Source organism: Leuciscus leuciscus, assembly GCF_965113295.1.
Source record: "Leuciscus leuciscus genome assembly, chromosome: 22".
Taxonomy (NCBI): Eukaryota; Metazoa; Chordata; class Actinopteri; order Cypriniformes; family Leuciscidae; genus Leuciscus; species Leuciscus leuciscus.
In genome coordinates, this window is record NC_138746.1 from 4,890,012 (window position 1) to 4,910,011 (window position 20,000).

General features: G+C 38.2%; 1 protein-coding gene and 1 long non-coding RNA gene across 3 annotated transcripts in view; both read left to right on the top strand.

Annotated features, from left to right (window-relative positions):
- Positions 1-14,057, top strand: part of runx3 (RUNX family transcription factor 3) — a 61,356-nt gene extending 47,299 nt beyond the window's left edge. For both annotated transcript variants that reach the window (XM_082153426.1, XM_082153427.1), the window contains exons 7-8: positions 4,609-4,680; positions 10,646-14,057. In XM_082153426.1, the coding sequence (XP_082009552.1) occupies positions 4,609-4,680; positions 10,646-11,169 (596 nt within the window). In that variant the 3' untranslated portion in view covers positions 11,170-14,057. The remainder of the gene's footprint in view (positions 1-4,608; positions 4,681-10,645) is intronic.
- Positions 7,264-9,251, top strand: LOC309486269. The gene is made up of 2 exons (XR_014201431.1): positions 7,264-8,890; positions 9,023-9,251. It is a non-coding gene; the product is annotated as an uncharacterized lncRNA (long non-coding RNA).
- Positions 14,058-20,000: the final 5,943 nt, after the last annotated feature.

Below are 20,000 nucleotides of genomic sequence, written 5' to 3' on the forward strand. Positions count from 1 at the left end.
GGATACTATATGCATCCTGATAAAGTTCCCTTGGCCTTTGGAATTAAAATAGCCCCACATCATCACATAGCCTTCACCATACCTAGAGATTGGCATGGTTTTATTTCAGTTAGCCTAATAGCTGGTTTGATTTGAATTGAGAGATGATCTTATGGAAAGTACTCCATGTCAATTTTTTCTTAACATTTTCCTAATTTTTTTAATTAAGGCATTAAGTTCAATTTCCAAAAGATGATTTTTTTTATTCCTCTTTTTAGTCAAGTTTAGCATGGGTGTCTAAACTTATGCATAGCACTGTATATATATATAAATATATTTAATATTATAATATTGTTGTTTTTTATTTATATAAAAAGTATCTGATTTTATCTAAAATATTTAAAATATATATATATTTCAAGGCATTTAGACAAACAATAACTTAGGACATTTGTGTTTGGTTAGGACATGATGTAATGGTCAACCGGAACCCATAAAAGTCTGGTTTCTTTCGTAACCGTCGTTATTATGAGTAGTTTATCCATCATGCGCTGTTGAATTAGAGGCGCTGGATGTTTCAGTGGTGTTTTTGTTTGGGGTATTTGGTAAATTCCTCCATCAGATTGACCTAAATTCTGAAGGGTGGACTCTTATTCTTGCATTCTTGCAAAACCAAAGCTGTGACTCATCCAGAGCTCAGCGCGAGAAGAATGGGAGATTTACACTTACCGCATCAGTGTGCTTGAGCGGGTAAAGTACGTCTAGTATCCATATCTGCAGGTGGATTAGGACAGGAATTATGTCTTCATGGAGCTGTCAGAGGCCAAGACTGCCGACACACACATTTCTAGCAGACATAACACATTAACAGAGCTTTAGCTGTCGGGAGACTGCGTGTCTGTCACTGCTGTAGGCCTGTGTGTGTGTGATACATCAAAACCTGACTGTTATGTCTGATATTAACACTGCCTCTCTGTCTGTCTCTCGTATCGTCCCAACTTCATCTTTATATCTAAATCTTAACACACACACACACATTGTGTCAGACAGCTCTGTGTGGTATGAGGTTTGCAGACAGACATGTGTAAGATAGACATGTTTAATCAGATTTATTACCTTCATCACACAGTAATTAGATGGTCTCTCATTCCACCTGAGTGATGCAAACTGTGTGTGTGTGTGTGTGTGTGTGTGTGTGTGTGTGTGTGTGTGTCTGGTGTTGATTGCATCATCCCGGAGTCTTGAGGTTAGCAGATTGTTGATGACTGTAAACAGATATTAAGTTACAAAATTCACAGCACAAACACAGACATGGTTCATAGTTAAACAGATTTGTCAAAGCACACAGCGCCGTCCCACAAACACACGTACACACACCTATTGTCATGCCAGAGGAGCAGGGAGGCGAAGTCAAGTTGGCATTAGTTAACATGCAGCAACTTGCTTCAGATGAAAATAAAACGAACAAGGAATAAACAAACGAAAAGTTCATTCGAGTTCATTGAAGAGAAGAAAAGAGATGCGGGCAGAGCTGTGTGGTGTGTACTCATGCGCTCATGCACATCCCACAGGCTGCGTAGCTGACAAACACATCACATATATCTGTCTAATATTTTCATTTCTGTTAATTATATGTTGTTATGTATTTATTAAATAATAATTTTGTACATTTGTAAATTATCATTTTCATTATATATATTATATGACATGAGAGCTGGAAGGAAATGTTCTTAATTGTCACAAAATAATGGCAAGCTGTGTAAGACAGTCAGTGAACGGACAGTCCACTCCGCGTGTGTGTGTGTGTGTGTGTGTGTGACTTCAGAAAACGTTTGAGAGTTTTAAGTAGGTGTGGTGAAAGATCTGACATATAACCAGACTTCATGGTGGCTGTGTTTGTTTTTGCTGGTACTGAGGAAAGCATGCATTTCCACTCAGTGTTATACAGCTCTCTCTCTCTCTCTCTCTCTCTCTCTCTCTCTCTCTCTCTCTCTCTCTCTCACACACTCTCTCTCTCTCTCTCTCACACTCGCTCGCTCTCTCTCTCTCGCTCTCTCTCTCTCTCTCTCTCTCTCTCTCACTCGCTCTCTTCTCCCTCACACTCTCTCTCTCTCTCTCTCACACTCGCTCGCTCTCTCGCTCTCTCTCTCTCGCTCTCTCTCTCTCTCTCTCTCTCTCTCTCACTCGCTCTCTCTCCCTCACACTCTCTCTCTCACTCTCTCTCTCACTCGCTCTCTCACTCGCTCTCTCTCTCTCTCTCTCTCTCACTCTCTCTCTCTCACTCGCTCTCACTCGCTCTCTCTCTCTCTCTCTCTCTCTCTCGCTCTCTCTCTCTCTCTCTCTCTCTCTCTCTCTCTCTCTCTCTCTCTCTCTCTCTCTCACTGAAAAAACACACCATCTATCCTTAGTACTTCACAACAGGGTATTTGAATTAATCAGTAAATAGTTTATTTGATCAATGAATGAATCATTCACATGAACAGTCTGACTGAACTGATTCACTAGAACAAACTGATTCAGTAGTTCAGTCGATCTACACTGCTGTTTGTTACTGAGTTACTGTCATCCTCGTCCTCTCAGAGATGCACAAAGCTCTCAGTTACGCACATATTGTTCTGCTCACAGACAGTTTCTGTGACACTGCTTTAATAGCAGTAGAGATCTGTCTGTTATTGACGTTGTGCAACGGCCAATCAAAATATTTGAGTGAGATGTTTATTTTCAGCAGAAGCACCAGCTGTGGCCTGAATAAGAGCATTTATACTGAAGAATTTATCATTGTGCAGAGAAAACCAGAGAGAGAGAGAGAGAGAGACTGGGAACAGTGTGCCATTAGGTGGTGTTTGCTAAGGCAAGCATCATTATTACTATTGCACATACTTACGGATATAGGGATTTATTCAAACTCCTAAACTCTAGTGTGTAACATGTCCCGTAATGCTTGTTGAGGACATGTGCTTGTATTTTTGGATCTGATCTGATTTATGACTTTAAAAATAAAATGGGCACATTGAGTAGACTTGTATTGAAGGAGGGACTCGGGCCATCTAGAGACCAGAATATGGCTTGGGTTGCAATCATCCCTCCAGAACACTCTAGAAACCACGACTAGCATCATACTGGCAAGTTTTGCATGGACAAGCACCACTCATATTTTTCTCAGAAAATGTAAAAATGTAGTTGCATACGTCTCATATCTCATACGTGTTATGTGTGTGTTGCAACGATTAGCTTGTAACAACTATCTCATCTCAGACTGAGAGCAAACAGGATTCATTTGCATGTCAAATTGGCAGTTCAGTGCGCTGACACACACACACACACACACACACACACACACACACACACACACACAAACATACTCTATATTTCCCAAAGTATCTTATTTTAGACTTGTGCAGCGACTGTTGCGTTTGTGTGTGCGAGACAGCTGCGTGTTAATGCTGATGGAGTGATTTAAAAGCTCAGATCATACACACACACACGGGCATCACGCGCTAAAGATAAGATATGTGATAATCACACACACCTTTAACAGACACCCAAAATATCATTCCTCGTGACACGCTGATACTTTTCTTGGCTTGTCAGCAAAACAGAAAGATTTCAAAGTTATCTACTCATACACATGCATTTTGACAGATGGAGCTCTAACGTGTGTGTGTGTGTGTGTGTGTGTGTGTGTGTGTGTGTGTGTGTGTGTGTGTGTGTGTGTGTGTGTGTGTGTGTGTGTGTGTGTGTGTGTGTGTGTGTGTGTGTGTGTGTGTGTGTGTGTGTGTGTGTGTGTGTGTGTGTAACATGACACCAGCATAAGATTTCATGTTTGTTTTTCTCAGCACCTTTGATGAAAACACTAGCAGCTCTTTCACACTGAGCGTGTGTGGACAAATTCACTCTGTCGCAATCCTACAAACACACACAGATAGGGCTGGGCGGTTATAATATTCACTGTTTATTCATGATGATTTTGCTGCCTAATTAAAATTAAAATTAAGCAACAGCATCTCAGGTTTAAACTTCGTTAGCAAAAATGATGTTGGTAAGTTCAGATGACTTCCGATAATCAGTTTATTTCGTTCGGTGAACTGATTCGAAACCGATTCAACAATTAATGTTAAATTTTTCTAAAATTTTTTTTTTTTTTACATTTACTAAAATGTTCAAGGAAAATATGTGTTGATAAAAAAAAAAATTATTTTTTATTTGTGTCAATAAAAAAAAAAAAAGGTAAATAAATAGCAAATGCATAAATATCAATATACAGATATCTTAAATATTGTCAAAAAAGTATATAGAATTTTAACTGCATTAATTTTTTTTTATCATTACGTGTTATTATATCACTGCATATGAATTACATGTTATTTTATTATTATTTGTGTTCATTTACAGCAATTGTTAAGATCAAATACAAATTAAGAGCAAATTAATAGATATCTTAAATAATGTCAGAGGGATATAAAATTTTAAGATTTTTTAGCAATATCGCATTATTTATTTATTTTTGTATTCATATTTTGGTTTTGATACATTTACAAAAATTGTAAATGTGTGTGTGTGTGTGTATTGTATGTATCTCATAGATTACCAGTTGACAAGTGATTAAATATGTATATGTTTTTGTTGCAGGATTATGGCCAGATCAGATGGACGCTCCTGCACTGAAGACATGCAAAGTGGAAGATGACTTACGCTGGTCAAGTAAGAGACTTTACAAACACACACCGGTACACATTATGTCCATAAAGAATAAGAATTCACACAAAGATGTCGTTATAAACCCTTTTGACTTTCTTTATTTCCTTTTTGTGGTGATCTATTCCATACCCACACATCTTTTTCAGGAATATGATTTTTTTTTTTTTTTGCATAAATGTTCATTGGTGCTCTTTATGTTGTTAGTAGTTTAATAAGAGAATTAATCACTGTTATATATAGATAATCAAAAACCACACACACACACACACCGTCTACCTCAAATGACTTCTTTGATATGCAGATGTGTGTGGGTGTGTTGCAGTCCTAATGGGTGAATCATAATATTAATGTGGAGGGGGCTGAAACAAACAGAATGTAAAAAATTACCTACTTTCGCTTTTACACACACACGCATGGACCCAGAAACAACAATAAACATTCTCTGTGTGTGAAATACACACACACCTACCTGCTTTGGCACACACACACATACAAACACTCTCACTCGAAAACATTCACACAAACTCTCGCTGCCATGGACACACGGCCACATACCTGGAGCTGGCATGGTTTTCCTTCCCCGCGGCGACGCAGAATTCCTGCCCTTCCTGTTCCCGCAAACCCCACACATCCAAACCAGCTGAGTCATTTTTACCTCCACCACACACAAACACCCACCAAGCCCGTGTGATATTTAAGTTATAGCTTTCTTTAATTGCACTTTGACTGATTTATTATTCCTAATAGACTTGCAGTTTGTCAGGTGGCATTTTTCAAAACACCAGATGGCAGTTTCATCATAATTCCTGCTCTGTAAAGTGAGGAAATATTTGACGTTTATTAAAGGCCACAATGCACACTCCAGCCAAATATATTGTCACTCTTCTACTGAGTGTTTCATTTCAGTCTGTACAGTCACACTTATGGGAGTGATTTTTTTCATGCATATTTTCATGTATCAAAAATAGCATAAAAACTTTGCTTGTCAATTATCACAAGATAGTTCAGGATATGCACTCCTACATTTAATTGTGGTGCAGTGTTTACGTGGCCAAAGAGAGTTTCAAAACTGCATTCAGACAGATTTTTCAGTCTTATTTGGAAGACAAAATTCAATTTTAGAATTTTGATATTTGTTCTAGAACCCCCAGATATGGAATCATGATTCGATTCGATTCGATCAGATCATATTATTGCAAGTTTACCAGAAAATAATTGTATTGCTCAGAGTTTGCTCTTACATTGTTTGTAAATATGTCTCATTTAAGTATCAATTTTGTCTCTTCTCTTCTAAATCTTTAAAATAAGCAAAAATTGATTAATTGTTGACATACAGTAAAAAGAACATGAATAGCTCAGATCATTTGGTGAGAACGTCTGACTTTGATTGCAGGCTCATCTGAGCTCAGCATGAGACGTGTTGGAGATCGCGTCTGAAACTTTAGAAGAGACTACATCTGAGGAGCTGCAGAGTTTGCTTCTGCTCTCCATCTCATTGCTGTCCATGAGAAGCAATTGTGATATGAAGTAGATCTAATTTGTGCTTTCTCTCTCCTGTTGGTTCAGAGACCATGTGTTCTCTGCTGCAGACTTGCGTGAGTGTAATGTTGACTCACCGCTCTGAACTGCGGCGATCATAAACGCCTACAGGAATCATGAGATCCAACCGTTCTTATATTTCATAATAATTGCTTCTGAAAGAACTGAATATTGATTCCTTTCAAAGTCCTAGAAAAGCAAAAAGCTGCTTAATAATTGTGTGTTTTTTGGATCAATAATAATACAGTCATTTCAACAAATGGATTTTAGAGTCAACAAGGACAAAATTCCTCAAAAAAAAAGAAAAAAAAGAAGCATTCCTGATCTATTCACAAATGTGTCTCATTGTGATCCAGGTATTGAATCAATGACCTGATTTGTAAATCTCCAGTACAGTATCAGATGTTTGTGAATGGTAACCTGACCCATCCTGATGTATGAGATCGCAGCGCGGCACATGTCGGAGATTAGCTAGTTTGCATGCGACATGCTGTGTTGTCTTATGGACTACAGCTCTAACATAAACACACGAGGTCTACATGTTTGCCTGCGTCTCAGGTTCTCTGCCTGTCAGAGTGATATGCCATTACCTTCAGTTATCATTAATCAACATCCAGTGCAAACATTGAGCCACTTCAGTCTTTTACCTACTTGGAAAACTAGGCTATAGTAGTATTTGGTTGAAAGTTACTCTACCTGCATTTACAGTGACCCCAAAAAGCATCTGGACACTAAAGTCACATTTATAATAGATATACACACTAATAAGTTTTAATATATTACATACTGTATATATATATATTAGGGCTGTGAAACGATTAATCGCGATTAATCGCATCCAAAATAAAAGTTTGTGTTTACATAATATATGTGTGTGTTTTGTATATATAAATATACACACATGCATATATTTAAGAAATAGTTGCTTATATATACTGTATATATATATATAATTTGTATTATAAATAAATATCAATATTTTATATATAAATAACACATTTTTCTTAAATATATACATGCATGTGTGTGTTTATATATACAAAATAATTATGCACAGCACACACACGTATATTATGTAAACATAAACTTTTATTTTGGATGCGATGAATCGCGATGAATCGTTTCACAGCCCAAATATATATATATATATATATACAAAATGAAGATCTTATGGTTGTCAAACGTTAGTGGAACATAGTGTGCAACAACAGTTGGTTAAAAGTAATAGTTTGGGGCCACTGTATATTTGACAGGTTGTAGCAATAGTTTGGTTGGTTCCTGTGGGTTTGTTTCACCAGTTGAGCATAAAACCACATAGTAGAAACTCAAACCATGAACAAGTAGGCAAGTCTGGGATCCACATTATTTTATGATTGTTAGATATGTGGTATTTTTGATATCCTACATTCTGACGCAAATATACAGGATTTGATTAGATTATATACAGAGTAACAAGTATATATTTCAGTCTTTATGTCTCTATGTCTTTCTCTCTCTCCCCTGGCCGCATGATTTGCCTGGTCCAGGTGTAATCCATCTGTTTTTGCATTGCCATTTTACAGGTGAGGGCCGAGATTTGCATCCTCACCAGAACCCTGATCCCCACTCAAACATGCAATTCCTGCTGACTAGCTACTGCTTGCTCTTCTGTTAACAAACAAAATGAGCAGTCAAATGAGGCAAACCTCTGTAGTGAGCCGGGTTACACGCTTGACTGTGGGCTAGTGGATCACGGCGAACTGAACTGCTCACTGGGATGGGGGAAGGATAGCGTAACGATAGGGGTCATTCTCAGGAAACTGTGAAAGTTTGTCCATTACATTTCTTTTGTAAAAATTACTGCTGAATTTCTAAATTGCCATGGAGGAACAATTGCCCCTCTACTATTTTGACTAGTCATTAACAAATATGACTTAGTTTTTATAAATGTTAATATTCTTTACATTATATTATAAAATATATTTTTTATTCATATTAATATTGCTTCTGCTAAAAAATCCTGTTAACTTTTTTATTCATTTTAGTTTGAATCGTGTGGACAAAAAAGGGAAAACCCAAACCAATATTTGGAATATTTATTTTATATTATATTAATATTCAATGTTAATATTGTTTCTGTAGAAAATGCGTTTTTCCCTTAACCGTTTAAATTTGTATTAATGTATTAATGTTCATTAATAGTAAAAAATAAATAAAAAAATCTGTATGTTATTTTCCCTAAAATGTTTTTTCATCTTTATAATGTTATTTTCATCATTAATATTAATATTATTAAATGGGAAAATGACATAGAATAATGGGTTATACCACATGCTTTCCTTCTCTTTGCTCTTTTAAAGAGTTTTTCCACTGATACTAATGTAGATCATGTGTGTTCATGGAAACACAGCGAACTAGTAATTCTCTAGAGCAGTGGTCTTCGAAAGGGGGTCAGTAGTGTGTTTTTTGTGGAACAAACATCATATTTCAAAACATTAATATGGCACTATATGCAAAGTTTTCATTAGCCTGGCATAAAATGAAACTCTCAATTTTTATAATAACAATAACAAAATGTTTCTATCCACCAAGGGGATGTTTGAGCAACCTTCTGGAAACTTTCATGTTGTTAATACATGGCACTAGAGGGAGACACTGAGTCTGAACGTGTGTGTGTGTGTGTGTGTGTGTGTGTGTGTGTGTGTGTGTGTGTGTGTGTGTGTGTGTGTGTGTGTGTGTGTGTGTGTGTGTGTGTGTGTGTGTGTGTGTGTGTGTGTGTGTGTGTGTGTGTGTGTGTGTGTGTGTGTGTGTGTGTGTGTGAGGGTAGTGAGGGTTAACAATGTCTACAGTTTGGGTGTTATATCTGGTTTGCAGCTGTTTCTCTACTCATTTGTCAGATTTCCGCTTTTCGTAATTAATCTCGTATGGTGTGTGGTCCTGGTAAACCCTATGTTATGGGGACAAAATATCCGCACAAAGATTGGCAAAATCTGAAATCCTTGTTCTTGTGGGGAATTTTTTTGGTCCCATAAGGAAAACAGCTTATAAATCAGACTTTTTTGAAAATGCAGAAAGTTTTCTGTGATGGTAGGGGATAGAATATACATTTTAAACAGTATAAAAATCATTATGTCAATGGAAAGTCGCCATAACACGTGAAAACCGAATGTGTGTGCGCGCACATGAGTCTGGCTGGAATTTGTGGCCATTTCAGTTGAATCAACAGCAGCTGAAATCTTGAATTCTCCTCGGTTCGAATCAGATCCCGGCCTCCCAAAAGTGTAAAAGAGAAAGTCAACACCCCTCAGAGAGAAAGAGAGAGAGAGGGGGGGGAACCTGAAGTTGAGGATATTGAAATGGAACTGTATGCTTTTCTCTCTCTTTCTCTGTTTCTGTTTGTAAATGGACCCAGTGCCCCAGACAAACGGGGGAGAGACTTTTAAACAAGTCAGTGGCACGCACAGACGGCATTCTCCTCCCTCAGGCGCCTGCATGCCAAAGCCTGCTCCAGTATCCCAGCAGCCCTTGCTCATATGCGGGCAATAAGCAGAAAAATAAAGCTAGAAAACAGATCAAACTGGCAGAAACGGGCAGCAGTTTGTGTGCAGGTGCACAGATGTTTCCCTTACACCTGTTCACCCAGAACATACCAGTCTTCATCATCTTCTTCCTCACCAGCCTCGTAACCTTACGCTTGCACTGTTTTTACAGTTTATCAGGCGTTCACAAATTACACTGCATGGTTAGATCAGTCTCTCAATAGGGTTCTGTGGCAATCGTTCATCTGATGAATTCGACATATCATTTTAATATAATGCATATAAAATATTATTATAGTTATAATATAATCACTTAAATGGTAAAGTCATGAAAATTTAAGATTTTATTTATTTAATTATTAATTTATTATTTAATACTATTTTATATTTTTAAATAAACATTTTATTTTTTGGTCTTGGTCTGAAATTTTTTATTTTACTGGAAATTAGTAAAAATGTTAACATTATTTTGTAATCCTAGAAAGCATGGAAATTCTTCGCCCAACAATTGTGGAATATTGTGTACAGTACTTGCATTCTGTTTTTCTTATTGTTGTTTCAAATTCTTATTACTGTAATGCAAAAAAAAAAAAAAAAAAAAAGGATCAAAAACAGTTTACAAAAACAAGCATCATTATCTATTTGCAAAATAATATTTTTGTTTTGATTTTGGGGTGAAATATTCTATTCCTTTTTTATGACGTTGCAGTTTCTTTAGACTTGAGTGATTGATTATGGTTTGACTTTTATTTGAGCAAAAAAAAGTAGATGCATTCTTACTTTGGATCATTTCTGGGTCACAAACATTTAGTATTTTTTTATTTAATTTAAAAGGATTTAATCCATCATTTATTTTTATGTATATTCATGAAATTGTGTAGATGTTAAACTATCGCTTTCTTTATCTTCAGGTTCGGAGCTGTTCCAGCAGAGGACACCTTTCCCGTCTCTGTCTCCATTAACGGCTCCTCGTTTCTCTGATTCACACATGCATTATCCGGGTCCGTTCAGCTACTCTACTAACCCGTCCAGCACTGGAATCGGTGGTCTCAGCGTAGCCAGCATGCCCACCTCCAGCCGCTACCACACCTACCTGCCTCCTCCCTATCCTGGCAACCAGAACCAGAACTCACACTTCCAGACCAACTCCTCGCCGTACCACCTGTACTACGGCACCGGGTCCGGCTCCTACCAGTTCTCCATGGTCCCGACCGGCGGCGCCGGATCAGGAGGCGACAGATCACCCACCCGCATGCTGACGTCCTGCACCGCGGCGGGTGGAGCCGGCGTCACCGCTGGAGGAAACAACAGCCTGCTGAACGCCAGCCTCGGGAACCAGAGTGACGGTGTGGATGCCGACGGAAGCCACAGCAACTCGCCCACAGCGATGAGCGCGTCGACACGCATAGACGAGTCCGTCTGGAGGCCTTACTGAGAGAGACTGAGAGGAGAGGGCAAAATTAAGAGGAAGGTGAAAGTCTTGCATGTTTGATCGTTTTTTTGTTTTTTTTTTGTCCTTCTATGACGTCAGTCGCTGATCGTGATCAAATGACCAGAAGTTAGTTTGACAGGCTGGTGACATTTTGCTCTGGACGCTCCATACGGCACAGAAACGGACCAAAACTGAAGGAGGACACAAGTCTCACAGGAAATTAAGGTGTATATAGATAGAATAAAAATTATCATAAAAAAAAAAGAAGAAAAGGCATCCCATAGTAATATATCAGCGACTTTTTTGTTACTGAAAAAGCTGAACAAACCAAAGAAAAGCAGGTTCTTCACGGACATGTTCTGATGGGCCTGTAACTGAAAAAAGACAATTTATCCAGCCTTACAAACCGATCTGCCTGAAAGCTGTAATTCCCAGAGTGCTTTGCAACCACGAAAACGCTGCAGAGATGAAAGCGTTTGTCATGCAGACAGTATGAAAGAGCTTCACGGAGCTGCAGGACCGTGGGACTTTTAATGTGTAAATATACCAAAAATGTCGCCCGCGACTTTCAGGTACTTTCCAAAATTGCTAAAAAAAAAAACTCTTGAAATGGTGAGATGTGATCATGTAATACAAATGTGGGTCAATGTGAGCTTTGTGAGATGTTATGACTATGGGTTTTTAATTTAAATAATAAAATAATAAAAAAAGGATTTTAGGGGGAATCACAAAACCTGTCAGGAACATATCCAGGTCATATTTATTGAGAAATGAGAAATCATATTTTGCGGAAAATGAAAATTTGTCATTCATATTTTTTTTGCATTCTGACATTATTTTAATCAAAATGAAGCAGACTCTTATTGCAATGCAAAACATAATGATGTATTATGCAAAATCATTGAAATTTACAAAAACATAGACAATTTTCTTTATGCAAAAAATCATTTTGGTTTCGATTTTGGGGTGAAATGTGATCTGGATGTGTTTTTGTGAGATTCACCCTTTAGCTGTGGGGTCTTGATTTGTAGAAACGTTAAAACAGTGTCTAAAGACACACAGGTGTTTGAAAAAAAATATTTTTTTTTTGTCTTGCTTTTCACCAAAATCACAAACAATTAATTTGTCATTGAACTTGTGGAGACTTGTCTTTTTTGGAATAGTTTTAAGAGTAATTATTTCTTTCTCAGTGTTGATCGCTTTTTATGACTTTGCAGTTTCTTAAAACGATTCTGATCTGTTTGCGCTCAGTTTTATGGTTTGTGTATTTTTTTCTCTCTTTTTTTTACATTTAATTTATTTGAGCCAAAGTGGACGTGTTCCTATTTCGGGTCGTTCCGGGTCACAAGCATTTCGTATTTCTTTTTTTTCTTCTTCTTTTTTTAAATTTAATCTTTGTTTTAATATAAAATTGGAAATTGTGCTACTGTAATATATTCTTTCTAAATTATACAAAACAAATTTTAATGTAATGTCTATGTTTTTCCAATGCAGCTTTAATGCACTAAAACATTTATTTAAGATGTTATATGTCCTTGTAAACCACATAATGGAGACATTCTTACCAGATTGAGTTCCACATGATATTTAGTCATACTGCCTGAAAGCCTTCAGTCCTCACAAGCCAAAGAGTCCAACAATCACCGGTTGTCATCTATGTCTCTAAAGTGTGAAAAATATGTAGCTCTAAGCACTTACATTATGTGTCTATTTTTCCTACCTTGTTCTTGGAATGACTGAAATCGGAGACTATAATTGGGCACGTTTGAAAGGAGATCAGTCTCGATTATTTGAATAACAAAACCGTGCATATGCTCATACAAGGAGGGTAAAGTGGCCATGACACACACACACACACACATTCGCGTAACAGGTGTAAGTGAATATTTCAGCCCATAACCCAGAGGTTTTTCCCATGCTCACACCTGCTGCCTTCACCTGAGGGCGAAGAGCCCCAAAAGAGCAAAGGAAACAAGTAGAAAGATGGATGAAGAGAGCCATATCTCCTTTCGCAATCATTGGTCATCCTTCAGGCCTTGTTATCCAAGCAGAAGTGCCCGTGTTCAGCTTGATTCACGGCCGCTTTGATGCCTTTATGGCGGCGGTAATTTTCCTTCCTATTGTGCCTCCCCTTGATTATTGCCTAAAGCTGCAGTCTACAGGAAAGATGGATTCAAAATGTGAGCTGGTCTAGTTACAGGCGGGAGTGTATTCTCTCCTGCGAGGACTTCTGGGTAATAGAAACCCATGCTACGGGAAACATTTGCATTTAATAATTCTCTCAGTGCCTCAGTCTGTATCTATTAATGTCTGTGGATATCAAATCCTGTCGTCTCATCGTATGTGAGTTTGTTGTGATTGTTGATTATGATTGAGCTGGATAATCCAAATCAGGCTAAATTAATATTTGCTGGCCCGAAATAAGACCAAAAATACATCTATTTATTTCCACTATCAATACTGATTTTTATTGTGTGTTGCATTGAACAGTCTGTTGATGCCAAGGCTCTGTTCCAAAACCTAGTGAGCTTCCTACACGAAGCACGGAGGCTGTAACAAAACGTGCGCAGCTTATTTATGGCTGTGTAAAGTGTTTTTAAAAGCAGAAGTCTATGTGGGCTGCAGCGAAGCTCAATATGTTTTGGAACAAATCCCAAATGTTGCCAGTGAAGTGAATATCACTGAAGGCCACGAGTCTGTGATGTTTGTAATGTGCTCAGATTATAATCATGCTGAAAGAGCTAAAAAAGCACAACACACTCCTGTAGAACAAATTGTCTTTTTCACTCATTGTACGTTTGTAATTTTGGTTCTGAAATATGCTCTTTTGTTCATTCATTGTGTGCTAATGATGTAGTTTTTTATGCATTTTAATTAAAAAAAGATCAGGATTTGCTTGTGATTTCATTTACTTGTCATTGATGTTTTTGTAATTCAGCCATTGATTTTACAATGCAGTAAAAAAAAAAAAAAAAACTTTAATATTTCCACATTTCAATAGTGTCATTTTATTGAGATCACTTAAAGTGTAACTTCGCCAATTTTCAACCCCCTTTGTATTGTTACAACGTCACTGAACGATGTTTAGGCTACTTTTTCTCCATGTTGCCTGGACCGAGAAGTGAAAACGGCCATTTATTTGAGTTTTTCTCCTCCGTTTGGCCTAAAACACTGTTTTCGATATCCAGGTTGAATCCAGTTTACAATTCTTTGCAGCCTTTAACTGCTGTCTATAAACTAAACTTTTACTCTTTGAATTCTTGCACCCAGAAACAAAACAAGTCAATACCATAATGACTAAAAGTTTGCAACATGCACAGTGCATTATGGGTGTTGAAGTTTTCCTAACTTTTTGGCAAAAGGGAATAGGCAGCAGCCTTTTTCTCTGTTTTTCTGTAATCGGGGTAGCATCGGGGGGTACGGGTTTACTGTATAGACCGACAAGTTTTATTGAAAGTCCATTTTGCCAGCGGTACCACTTTAAGTTTAAAGGTTTAACATATTTTAGTCAATTAAAAACTGCTTCTGCTTCTGACTTTGACAATCGTTTAAAATGATGTTCCCTCACATAACCTGGTTCATGATACTCAAATAATAAATAAATACATTTAATTTGACTTATACACTTCCATTCAAAAGTGTTGGGTATGTAAGAGTTTTAATGCTATCTAAGAAGTCCTCATTATTGCTGCATTTATTTAATCAAAAAATACATAAAACAGTAATATTATGAAATATTATTACAATTTAAAATACCTGTTTTCTATTTGAATGTAATTTATTCATGTATTTGACAGAAATCTTTTATAACATTATAAATGTCTTAACTGTCACTTTTGATCAAGGTAATGCGTCCTTTCTGAATAAAAGATACCGAATTTTTTACTTTTGACCAATGACCAATGTAAACTTTTGACCAATGTAATGTAAGTGCCCTAGAAAAATGTGTTTTATAAGTCATGCATAATGTATGAAACCTGCAAAATCTGCTAAACAACTACATTTATCATAAACGTAGCTGAGGAAATACTCATATTTAACTGCCAAGCTTCTCTTGCATTTAACCTTCTAACGTGAAGTTTTTTTTTTTTTAAATGGAAACAGATTGAGTGAAAAACATGGTGACACAGAAATCAGCTGATTTAAATGTGAACGCCCTCTCATAAACATCTGGCTGAATCAGACCTCTCTATCTGTCTTACTGACCCTCACTCTTGCCATATTCTGTTGGTATAATATGACATAAACATGTTTTAATAAATGCTGCAACACAGAGAAAGTCACCACATTAGCAGCGCGACAAAAAGAAACACTTGTTTTCACTATAGCGGGACAAAAGTTACTTTCGTCCCGACAGGAACTCCTGACATTTAAACCTGATTTACTTTTATACTGAAAAACTCTGACAAAGCAGAGTGCGTTACAGCACTCAATAACCTGTAAGACTGATCATTACTGTGTGACATGAAATGAAAAACATAACTTGTAATTAGAAAAAAAGTACCGCTTCAGTAATTTACTTATCAAACTTGAAAACTGCTTTCCGGACCTAACCGTGGGAAACTATGACGAAATCACGTGATATTTGGCTGCTCCGTCAAGGGTTGCGTACTCAGGGCCGTTTCAAGATATTTGGGGGCCCTAGGCAAAAGAGTGAAGTGAGGTCCCAAGTCCTCCCTCAGGAAAATTTTAAAAATTCAGATGGGATCTCTTGTATTCTGGTGCATTTTAAGAGTCATGAATTACTCTGTAGTACGCTACACAAAGTGTTTAAGAAATTTAAGCAAAGCACCTAATAAAGCAAAAAAACGAAAAAAACATTTGGTGAATAGCCATACGTTTATTGTTATTCTCATAGCATATCATGAAAGTGAAGTGTGGAGGATTAGATATTTACTTTACAGGAAAATAACTTCACTTCCCATAATGTCACAGACAGTAACTTCATACGCAAAACTACCGGTTGCATACGGTACAAAGTTTTGAGATGTGTTGAGAAGAATAAAAGGACAAACGCGAAGGAAAAAGGGCATTTTTCTCCAGATGGAATAGAAACATCACCAACTGAAATTGATAGCCTGCGTACACCTAAAATGTAACCGGACTTGATGGATTATTTTGTTTGGACCTAACTGCATGGGATGGGAGTCATAGGACCAGCTCATTTTGTTTGGAATTGACAAAGTTTTTGTCAGACAGCCGTCAAGAGTAGTGACAACATTTCTCTAGCTTTTGCCTTTATACATGGCAAACAAGCTCATGCGATCGTAATCTGGGCTCGTGCATCAAGAGGATTTAGCTCAAAGGAAGTTTTCGAATGCTGTAGCTACAACAGTGAAGGGGCGAGAAGTTGTCTAGTGTGTATTTTATGCTTAAATTCTGCAAACAGAACAAAGTTGTGTATGACTATTAGTTTAACTTTTTCACCCTCTAACAACGCTCACATACCGTTGTGTTCACTGATGTCAAGGTTTATGTTCGCAGAGATGTGAAAACACGTCAGACAGTTGTATTTGGAGATAATAATGGTTTACTTGCCGCTGTGTCTTTGGCGTTTTTCCTCTTCTTCTTTCTTTCTCTGTCTTTTGGAAAATCCTGAAGGGTATGAGCGCTTCATGATGACATTTTTAAATTGAAATGCCCGCGTAGCGCTGAAGGCCTCATTATACTTCTGCGTCGGACCTACGCCGGAGCCTATATGCTGTAGGCAACGTGTTGGTTTTAATTTATACTTCTGTGTCGTTGTCTGCGTTGACGCGCACCTAGGGAGCATGTGAAACCCCGAGGGAGGGGTTCTGGCAGACCAATCACCGCGCTTGTGTCCGCGTAGAATTGACGCGTTGTTACATTTTTGGAGAGGTGCACGTCAGGGTACGCCGTAGGGTACGCGCGCTACACACAGCCTACGACGTAGCTACGGCGGCAGTTCGACGCAGAAGTATAAAACAGGCTTGAGTGTGGCAACGACAGTTTCTCTTCCACTGACAGCTAGTGGGGGGCCTGATGGGGGGTGCGCGACGGTGGATGTCACTTCAACATTACAGTGATTAGGGCACTCATAGTGTTTGTCGTTGCATAGGGGGAATCCCTCAGTTTGGGGGGCCCCTCTCATGTACTGGAGAGTGATAGCGCTGTCTCAAGGCCAATTTATACTTCTGCGTCGGGTGCGCGTAGAAGGTACGGCGTACCATACGCATTGACGTGTACCATACGTCGTACCCTTCGCCGTACCCTGACGCGCACCTCCTCAAAAATGTAACTACGCGTCGCGGCGACGCGGACCGCAAGATCTGTGATTGGTCAGCTGGATAGCATCGCGTTTCCTCCTACGCATTTCCGGAATGATCTCTGCACTCTGCACCGGCCGCCCGCCATTTTTAAATTCCGAAGATCAGTGAAGAGCCATGGAAATAGACCAAGTGACCGAGAGATTGCTTGAAGAAGTGCGGAAATACAGCCATCTGTATGACTCCTTCAGTCGCCATTGCTCGTAGAAACCTAAACTCAAAATAGCCGCGAGGAATGTAAACACAGTGGAACATTAAAACCCACCCGCGCCAACTAGCGTTTCGGCGGTGTAACTGCAGAGCAACACAGACATTCGCAGAAGTATAAATGCTCACGACGGCGTCGCCTACGTGCGTAGCCTACGACATACACTACGGCGTACACTCGACGCAGAAGTATAAATTGGCCTTCACTGTGGTGGTTTGTTTACAGTGGTTGATACTGTTTGACGAGGGCAGATACACAACCTAAACGACCGTGCGGCCATCGGGGGCCCCCTTCAGCTGGGGGCCCTAGGCAGCTGCCTACCTTGCCTACCCCATTGCGACGGCTCTGTGCGTACTAAATGTGCTGTCATAGCTTGAAATGCTAATATAGTCAGGGCTCTGAGAAAATCGATTTGTTACTTTCGTCCGGCTTTACTTTCGCCCCGGTTCTCCCCTACTGTCAGACCAGTGGATGAGGTCACTGGCATCACACTCACAGGACTGTAAATATAGACTGTGAATTCACCAAATGAGTCGTGTTTAGTGAAGATGATGGGGTTGATGTGTGTGTGCTGTATGTCAACATAAGAAAACTACTGTCGTGTTTTAGGTTCTTGGGGGAACATGCATAAGTTTGTTATTGTATAAACTTGAATTCGATTGTTTGTTATTTTTATTAGAGAATTATTGTTATTTTAATATAACACTTAGGCCGTGTGTCCACCAAAGCGTTTTTAGCCAGCTGAAACGACAGGCGCTCTGCTGAAAACGCCTAGCTATGGGCGCTTGAGAGCGTTTTGGTGGCGTTGCGTTTTTTTCAGTTGAGACACTTTGCTTGTTATGAAACGGAATATCCGCGAAAGTATTACGAGTACATTTTATGTAACTAGTGTTACTAGTACAGTGTTACATTTCACACATGTTTTGTTTCTGTGTTGATTCTACATTAAAATGTCGATACAATGTAATGTATTTTCTCTGGCTCTTGTTTTAAATGATTTTGTTCCATTAGTATGCTTGTTGTTGTCGTCATCTGTTGACGTTGTACAAGCAGAATGTGGCGGTTGGTCTGTGTGGTATTAGTCCCGCCCCTCCTCCACTGTGATTGGACGGTTGGGTAAAAAGTGACAGTGATGAGCGCTGCGTTTTACCCAAAGTTGAACATTCTCCAACTCTCGGCGACCTGTCAATCAATCAATCTATCTATCTATCTATCTATCTATCTATCTATCTATCTATCTATCTATCTATCTATCTGTCTGTCTGTCTGTCTGTCTGTCTGTCTGTCTATCTATCTATCTATCTATCTATCTATCTATCTATCTATCTATCTATCTATCACCTGCAGGTGCTTCTTGTTTGTCAATCACTCTTTGTGTGTATAAAGCCCTCATGTTTTCCATTGTCTTCTGTCAGCTCTTGTCCATCGTGAATCTAAAATCAGGGAGTTTTTGGCATTTTCATTTGTTTATTTTTCTGGGGTCTTATATTTTGGATTTAAATAAACACTACAATTAGAATCACAAGTTCTCTTTTCCTATTGAACCCCATTTTACAGTCACTCTCCCATAGAGCAGAGACAAACGTCAAGCTTTTAATTAACTAAAGCTCAAGGGGAAAATAAGAAAACCTTATGTGCAAGAAAGTTTCTCTCTTTCTTGCACAAACTTTATAAACACATGTGTTTATCTGAAAATCTCTCATCTTCTGCAAGCCTAGTCCGCGGTCAGAGCGTACACAGCACAGAATACACAGAATAAGCCTCTTTCTCTGATAAATATCTGAAGTATATAAGACGGAAACACAATATGGTTTCATCATGACATTTTAATAAAAGCTTGAGAAATTATTGCTGTCACCTTTGTTTGGGGTCATTAAGATTTTTTTGTCGTCCATTTATTCAGCAAGGATGCATGATGATCAGTAGATAAATTTATAATGTTACAAAAGATTTCTATTTCAAATAATCTATTTTCAACAATGATAATAATAAGAAATGTTTCTTGAGCATCAAAATCATCACATTAGAATGATTTCTGAAGGATCATGTGACACTGGAGTAATGAAGCTGAAAATTCAACTTTGGTCACAGGAATAAATTACATTTTAAAATATATTACAATAGAAAACTGTTATTTTAAATTGTGATAATATTCCACAATATTGCTGTTTTTACTGTATTTTGATCAAATAAATGCAGCCTTGGTGAGTATAAGGGACTTTCAAAAGCAAAAAAGAAAAAAATCTTCTGAAAAACAACTTTATGAACTGTGGCTGTGAGAAGGCGGCGTTGCTTGGTTTAAAACAAATAAAAGAAGAAGTGGAAAAGTGGGACAAAGA